Source organism: Lolium rigidum, chromosome 4 (genome assembly GCF_022539505.1).
Source record: "Lolium rigidum isolate FL_2022 chromosome 4, APGP_CSIRO_Lrig_0.1, whole genome shotgun sequence".
NCBI classification, from domain to species: Eukaryota; Viridiplantae; Streptophyta; class Magnoliopsida; order Poales; family Poaceae; genus Lolium; species Lolium rigidum.
In genome coordinates this window covers 188657130-188665562 of record NC_061511.1, presented here as the reverse complement: position 1 = coordinate 188665562, position 8433 = coordinate 188657130, and the positions used below count along the sequence as shown (strand labels likewise).

At 44.3% G+C, this 8433-nt stretch overlaps 1 protein-coding gene across 2 annotated transcripts; it reads left to right on the top strand.

Annotated features, from left to right (window-relative positions):
• Nucleotides 1-4310: 4310 nt before the first annotated feature.
• On the top strand, nt 4311-7811 carry LOC124706679 (RNA polymerase II C-terminal domain phosphatase-like 4). Of its 2 annotated transcripts, none has more exons than XM_047238352.1 (7): nt 4311-4377; nt 4743-4873; nt 5095-5275; nt 6083-6372; nt 6768-6956; nt 7097-7135; nt 7220-7811. In XM_047238352.1, the coding sequence occupies exons 1-7, from the start codon at nt 4356-4358 to the stop codon at nt 7568-7570; spliced, it is 1203 nt and encodes a 400-aa protein (XP_047094308.1). In that variant the 5' UTR covers nt 4311-4355; the 3' UTR covers nt 7571-7811. The 2 variants fall into 2 exon arrangements, with proteins under 2 accessions (XP_047094308.1, XP_047094309.1); XM_047238353.1 differs by having other exon boundaries at nt 4740-4873.
• Nucleotides 7812-8433: the final 622 nt, after the last annotated feature.

Sequence of the window (8433 nt, the reverse complement as noted above, 5' to 3'; positions counted from 1 at the left end):
CTTCCCTGTACTGTTCTTATTCATCAATTTTGATGGTTTTGAAGCGAAAGTTCTTGGATTTTGCCATCAATCTTTGGAACGATGAAGGCCAACGAAGGAATCTATCAGGCGAGAAGAAGCGCCAATTGGGCGCCTCAGCGATCTTATTCGATTTGACTTTTCTTCCCTTTTTCTGGTTCATCGCCCTCGTTCTTTGTCGATCTCGAAATCGCTCAAGATTGTAGAGCGTGCTGATAACGTGTTGAAACTAATCGAGAGACAAACGAGAGAGATAACAAATGATTCAACTGCTACTTTCCATTGATGATTCTGAGTGTATATACACTGGGAAGGGACACGAGTAAGAGTCGCGTCTGTTCGAGAGGGTGCGAGGAGGGTCGCGACTGTTGGCGAAGCAATCGTCATAGATAATTACAAGAGGGAGGATTATCCCTTTAATTAACCCATTAATTAATTCCTAACAAACATCACGTCTCCCGAAATCGTTAAAAAAAGGCCAATCTTCGCGAAGGGAAAACAACTCGCTCCGCATTCGACAAGTGGCGCGCTCCCGGCGTAGAAATCCTCGAAGTAGTCACTCGCCGCCACGTGTCGCAAGGTGAAGCAAGGTGGGGATGAGGGAGGAGAGAGAAGAGCTGAGTTGTGTCAGTTTTTCCCTTTTCCATAGATTCGTTTTTTAAAAATGAAATATCTTGAGAACCGTAGGTCCAAATGACGAACCGTTTTCACTTTTGAGATCCCCTCGTCGAGATCTTCAAAACAAGATCCCATGTTGATAGGTTTCGAGATATTTTTTTTTCGTACTTCCTATACTACTATGGTTGTACTCGTGTTGTGTATCTAACTGTACTCGTGCATGAACTGATAAGTACTTCTATGTTGAAGGTATTTAGTGCATTTTTCCCTTTACTCGTGTGAGCAACTGTAGCTGTACTGTTCGTGCGCGCGATCGTACTCGTCTTATGTGGACGATCGTACATGTACTCGCTCGTGTAGCGCGACTCGTACTTACTCGTGTGCGCGACCGTATCTCGTCTTATATAGACAATCTGTACTTACTCGTGTGCGCGATCCGTACCTGTCTTATGTGATGCGACTGTATCCGTACTGTTCGTCGTGCGCTGATCGTACTGTCTTATATGGACGACCTGCACTGTCTCGCGTGCGCGACCGCATCCGTATCTTCGTTCGTGCGCGACTGTACTCGTGTGGTACATGTAACTGTACTCGTGTATTGTATGTAACTGTACTCGAGTATTATAGCTAATTGTAGTCGTGTCATCTTATCAAGCCGTGTTTATGGAAAAGCTAGCTAAGTGACGCGTGCACGTGCTACCAACGTATTTACTGATGCATGCACTAAGTACTTGTGTGATTCAGCTAGCAGTACTTATGTGATTCAGCTAGCAAACGGAGTGATTCGTCCGCGTGTGAGGAAGCACCGAAGCAGGCGTACAGAGAAGTACATACGGGATGGGTTGGTTGCGGGCTTGCGGCTGCTACGCATGCCAACAACGCCCGGGAGACGCGAGGAAGTACATCGTGCGGGATGCTGCGCGCGCGGGATGGCCACGTGTCATACGCTCGTGGACTGACCGGACCTTTGAGAAGGTTGGCCTTTTTCTAGTGGTACCCTTCGTGACAGAAGACGACGAGGAGAGGAGCGTACCCCTTCGCTGGTGGGTTGGGCCGCACGGGAGAAAAGGAAGGTGGGCTGGATGGGCTGCTCCGGGGAGAAAAGGGAAAAGGCCAGGGAGAGAAAGGTGAGCCCAGGGAGGGTTAGGGTTTTATTAAAAGAAAAGGGAGGGGAGGTTTATTAAATAAACAATATGAGAGGAAAAAAAAAATATTGAAATAGGGTTTATAAAAAATAATTTATTTTTATTTGTTAAAACAGGAATGAGATAATGCATGATGACATGATGATGCACAAAAGAAAAAAGCACAAGCAAATCTAATAGGGGATTCTACCCGGGGCCGTTACAGTCACACCAGTCAACGACACGTTCCTAATCCCGACGCAATAATATATGCCCGTGTCGTGGCATTAATAAATGCTAGTCAACCTTGCCTCGTTCCACGGCGTAATTATCCGCCGAAATGGTCTCTACGGCGGCGAAATTTTCTGTGTCGGCCTTGTTGGCCACCGGGATGCTCATCCACCGGCCAATTTTTTTTTGAGGTGACTATGGCTTGTACCGTCCAAAATATCCGCTAGGTAAAGGTGGATTTTTTTGTAGTGTTCCTATATGGCCACCCCTTGCCCATGGTCATGGTTAGGAGGTACTCTCTGAGAAGCAGAAAGGACAATGGCAGGGGCGCGCTATGGTCGATGGCAGGCGATGCCGATGCCACTGTCCTTAAAAAGGATGGGCGTGCGGATGCCTTCAATGTTGGCGCCGGTCTCCAAGAGCATGCTATTAATTGCTGCACAAAAGACCAACCAGCGTCTGCTAGCCCTAGCGTCCCCACGGTAGCCGAAGTGAGCCATTCATGGCGTTGCGGTGATCGGCGCATGTAGAAGGGGAAGCGATGCAGCCAGTGCCCCACCGCTAGGCAAGCCCGAGGCAAAAGAGCACGGACAACCGAGCGGACCGCATTGTGTCCACGACGACCCACCCGTGGTCTAAATTTGGTCCGCGGATAGGGTATCAATGTGGGATCTCGGTGGGATCTCACTATTTGACTCTTCTATTTCAAAATTTCATGTCAAAATTTACACTAGAAAAACAAAATATACTACAAGTAGGAATTAGATGGGATCCGACTTAACACCTTAACCGCGGATGGATCGATGCGGACAGGTCGATACGTTTGGGTCGGACCGCTAGACTTAGCCAAGCCTCTGCGGTAATAAAAATATTGGACGAGCGATGGACCAGGCCAGGCCTGGACCGAAACCGCTAAGACCATCCATCCTGATCAACCCCGTACAAGAAAGATATTTGGGCCAGGCTTGCACGGGCCTGGGCCTTAGGCCGCACCTATGTTAAAATCTGCGTTGCGGCCTTCTCTCCCTGTGCCGACTCGTATTCCAGCTTCCAGCCAGGTCCAAGTCCTTCCTTGTTCCAATTCCAAGTTCCCGACCCACCCAAAATCGCTCCCCACGCCCTTCGCCCTGTCCCTCGCCGTCGCGGTTTCGATCATGAGCCTCGCCGCCGACTCACCGTCGCCGTCCCTCTCTTCCCCGAGCGACGACGACGACGACTTCGCTGACCTTCTAGCCGCGGAGCTCGAGCTCGAGCTCTCCTCCGTCGCGGACTCCGCCCCCCATGCCGACCCCTCCGCGTCACCCGCCAGCGACCACGACGAAGAGGGAGAGGAGGACGTGGTGGTCGAAGTAGATGCCGTGGAGCAGGGCAGGTACGCGCGTTCAACTCCCCTCCTTCTTCCTAACAAATTGTTGGGCGTCAAGCCTCGTTCTGCGCGACCAGGAGCCTGTATTTCACGCTCTCCCGCTGTTGGATGGCAATCAATCGGTTGAGTTGATCCGGTTTCGATTCACTGTGTCTGCTAGATGCTTGAGGGTTTCTGTTTCCCTTTTATTACTTGCAATGTGGTGACTGGAGAGTTCGATTTGATTAGGTGAATGCCGAATTGCCGATAGTAGTAGTAACAGATTTGGTGAACCAGGGGATATTTTTCTAGGGCAACTTATTGGTGTTAGCATTGTTAATTTGCAGGTATTTAGCGATGTCACTTGATTATTATATCTTGATTACGGATTCGGGACTGCGAAATACACACCTAAACAACATGTTCTGTATTGGTACGATGAATGCTACATGGTAAATCTGATTTGTGGATTAACACAAGGAAGCTTCAGATAGCGTAGCAGGCACTTCATTTATCATATTAGATTTTGTATGTATGGTTCAATGGAAATATGGTTGGCCGCCATATTATCCCAACATGGTACAGGTAGAATCCATCAAGTTAGGCTTACCAAATACCAATTGGTCTTATGTTGCTTAATATCTATCCAGATTGTGCCCAATGATTGATTAACAAAATTAGTTCCAAGGAAAACGTGACGTGATAGGATTGTAGTGGGCCAGTACAACAATATGGTGTAGGTAGCAGTAATAAAAATATTCATCTGAAAAATCGCTGCATCAAATGCTTCGGATGTACTCAGGTAGCTATAGCATATAACTGTGAATGAAGAACCCAACACTAAGAGAAAAGATAAAAGGGAGAAGAAGAATACTGGATGATGTTGTGTTCTAAAGGAAAATCTTGGTGATTCTTTATGTTGACTTTGCACTATGAATCTCACTGCTCTTAACGACATCAAATGCAGCAGCAAAAGGCGTAGAGTGGGGGAACAGCACCAAGATCGAACAGCAGCAGTGATGCCTGATGAAGATGCCACTGGTATGCCTGTTACTCTCGTTTTACAAACTATTATGCTTAAGCAGCTCAGTGGTGTATACTACAAATAGTTGTTTCATAATATGTTGTTCATGTGAAATCCCGTTTTCTAAATGCAATTATAAGTTGCAGGCTCCATTCCCATAAGGAATAGTATGTTTTATGATTATACGTCTGTTTGGTTTTTTCCTTTTTGTTTCACTAGTATCTCGTCATGCATCCTACCATGATTCGTGAGGTGTTACAACTTGAAAAGAAATATTACTTCCACTGCATCCTTTATTCAGCTTCATTTACCATATCTTGAGCATTGAATGTACATGATATGGCTGATGATATCTTTAATTATTGAATTTGTGTTGTAGCAGGTTCATTTAAAGATGATCAAGTAAAGATATGTCCTCCGCATCCTGGATTTTTTGGTGGACTTTGCTTTAGATGTGGGAAAAGCCAAGATGAGGAAGATGTTTCAGGAGTTGCTTTTGGTTACGTCCACAAGGTACATAGACCTCTGACCTCTCTGTGCAAACATGAGAGGTATAATGGTGTTTCCTTATTGCATTTACCTTGCTTAAATCTAAGTCACCTAGTTTTTGAAATTAATATTATCATTATGTCTCTAATACATTCTGGGAATTCAAAGTTATTTTTTCGTTTCTAGTTGCCCATGAAAAGTGCCTTCAGTGTTTTTTTGGATTTTGAAAAAATATTTCAATGCAGGGTTTGAGGCTAGGTACTTCAGAAATGGACAGGCTACGTGGGTCTGAAGTGAAGAATTTGTTGCGTGACAGAAAACTGGTGCTTATTTTAGACTTAGATCATACGCTGATTAATTCAACCAGACTCCATGATATTTCTGCTGCTGAGATGGACCTGGGGATTCAAACTGCTGCATCAAAAGGTAAGTTGTATCTATTTGCATTCATGTTTTGAGGACTGGTAGCTGTTTCTATACACAGTTGTTATTTTATGATCATGAAAATTGCGTAGTATCTGCTCATTGCGATTGTAATATATTGAAATTCTTTGAACTCTCTCGGGAAAAGGGACATAGTACATTTGTTGTCCACGAGTTTCACTACAGTGCGAGTTTGCAATGTACGGATATTTTATGTTCTAAACGAGGGTCAAAGTTGCCCCTTGCAGCGAACGGAAAAAAGACATTGCTGGGGTTTGACTAAGTGTCACCACAACTTTGAGATAAAAACTAACAATGTAGATTCATCAGATAGGTATCTGTCACCATAAAAATGAGATGCTAATGTCACTGTTCATGGCGATTCTCTCTGAGTGTTTGTCTACATAGTATCCTATATGGTTTCATTTAGAGATCAAAATTTTCCAGGACAACTATCTCTGGTACGCCATCATTGCTTACTCGGGTAGAATTAGTGTGTTCAACGCAGTTTGCACTTCACACAATGACACAACTCAATAGTGTACTATTGCCTATATCAGTCAACCTTCCAAAAAAAAATTTGGTTGACCTTTGCTAGTAGACTGATAGTGATAGTATAAAATCAACACCCTTTATATGGTAAAAACAGCGATCATGCAGTACTAGTTTGAAGCATGTCAGGATTCCATTTAAATGGTTATTTTCTTCCACCTTAACTTGTTGGCTTTCAACCTTGTTGATACGTTTTGTCGCTTGTCAAGTAATATATCACTACAATTGTGGCTAACCACTAACATGCCCTAAATGCAGATCTTCCGAACAAAAGCTTGTTCAATTTACAGGGAATGTATATGCTTACAAAGTTAAGACCCTTTGTCCGTAAATTTTTAGAAGAAGCAAGCAGTATGTTTGAGATGTATATATACACCATGGGTGACAAGGCTTATGCAATTGAAATAGCAAAGCTTCTTGACCCTGGTAATGTCTATTTTGGTTCAAAAGTGATTTCAAACTCTGACTGCACTCAGCGGCACCAGAAAGGCCTTGACGTGGTTCTTGGAGCTGAAAGCACTGCAGTGATTCTTGATGACACTGAGCACGTAAGTGATTTTTCTTTGGTGACCATATTTGATGCACATTTAATGTGTTGCAGGTTTTCAGTAATTATTATTCAGCATGAGTTCATTGCTTGAGCTAGGTCTTGTTGTGTTATACCATTGTCAATTTGTCACCACAAGCTTTCCTGGGTAGTGGACTTCTTTTTATATTCTTTTGACCCGAAGACTTCACAGTATAATCATTCATTCTTTTCTCTAAATAATTACAAAAAATATTCATTGTCTTCTCTCGAAAAAGGAAACCCATGTATTGCCTTGGTGCCTCTTTTTGTACCCCTGGGTTTGTGTCATTTTCCTGTTTAAGTAGATCATTGATTTCATTTTGCTGACTGCATGAGCATATTATATAGCTAACCTAAATGCTACTGATTTTTCAGGTCTGGCAGAAGCATAAAGAAAACCTGATTCTGATGGAGAGATATCATTATTTTGCTGCGAGCTTGCGCCAGTTTGGTTTTACCGACAGATCTTTGTCAGAGTTGATGCAGGATGAAAGGGAGAGTGACGGTGCTTTGGCTACAATTTTGGATGTCCTGAAGCGCATACACGCAATTTTCTTTGACTCGGTTGGTTACTTGCATACATGGTTTTATCACAGTTTATCATCCTGTTGCTTCGTGCCGTCTTCCCCATGTGCATAATCAACCTCTGATAAGCGTTCTTTGGGATCTACTCATCATTTGCTTCTTCGCTATCTCTTCTGTAGGGTGTTGAAACTGCTCTTTCTTCGCGAGACGTAAGACAGGTAGGATTGACATGGGCTGATTATTTGTCTGTAGATATAGTATGCTGGCTATGTTTTCCGGTGCTTACATATATCCTCCATTAGGTAATCAAGGGGGTGCGTCAGGAAGTGCTGCAGGGCTGCAAACTAGTCTTCACTCGAGTGTTCCGATCGGATTGCCGGGCACAGGATCAGATAATCTGGAAGATGGCCGAGCAGCTGGGCGCCGTTTGCTGCTCTGAAGTGGATTCCACTGTCACTCATGTGGTCGCCCTGCACTCTGGGACAGACAAGGCCCGCTGGGCTGTCAAGAACAAGAAGTTCCTGCTCCACCCCCGCTGGATCGAGGCCTGCAATTACCGGTGGCACCGGCTGCCGGAGGAGGGTTTCCCCGTACCTAGCTCCAAGGAGAAAGGCAAGGAAAAGGTTAGGGAGGATGCTCAGACTGACTCGTAGGGTATGCCCAGCTGATTAACCGATCAACTACAGGTTCGGATGCCGTGTTTACAACTAACTTAGTTCTGTAGCTACGCAACATTGTTTTTGGGAGACTATCTTAGGATACTAGTCTCCGTGGGATAGAAAGTTTAGCTTTTGGGGGTCTGATCCGCAGTGTTATCTATGGAACGTGTGGCATTTTGTTGCTGCCATGCATTACATATCGGCAATACAAATTACTCCGCTCTGTAGCTTTCTAAAGTAGTGTACTACAGACCTACAGTTCTTTCTATGGAAAAAACGCCAAGTTCTTACCTATGATAGTCACATGAATTTGATTTCTCAACCTGAATGCTGCGTAAAATAGGTGTGGGGTTTAATAGCATCGGATTGAAAACTGAAGACGCATGATATAGGCAGGTGAAAAGTAATATACTAGTAGCATTTCTGTTTCTGTCCTTTTTAGAGGGAAACGCGTGGTCTTTATTGATCAATAATCATAATGTTATTACACAGAGCTTCTCGGATACAATCCGGAGAAACATCACGCAACACAGTACTAACTAAAGAAATACATTCTCTAGCTAACCGATGAGCAGCAATGTTGAGCACGCGAAGCACATGACGAAAACCACAAGAAGTAAACCGTCTTGAGATAGCCTTAATATCTTTGATGACTGACGTACGGAGAACGGTCAATCACAGAAGATTTTATTCTTGGTATCACCGAAAGACAATCGGAAGCATGATCTTTAAAAAACCCTCATAGAGCAAACAAGGCAGCCTTGCGGACGGCAAGAGCCTCCGCCAATTTGGTGTCACAACATTATCTGATCGCTTGCTACAAGCAGCAATACAATTACCAGTGTGGTCTCTTGCAA

Bases quoted from the DNA above. Each gene is read 5' to 3' on its own strand.
- LOC124706679 (XM_047238353.1), top strand. From the start codon at position 4,356: ATGCCTGATGAAGATGCCACTG. The intron at 6,373-6,767 runs GTAAGTGATTTT...CTGATTTTTCAG, and splicing joins TTCTTGATGACACTGAGCAC to GTCTGGCAGAAGCATAAAGA. The intron at 6,957-7,096 runs GTTGGTTACTTG...TCTCTTCTGTAG, and splicing joins ACGCAATTTTCTTTGACTCG to GGTGTTGAAACTGCTCTTTC.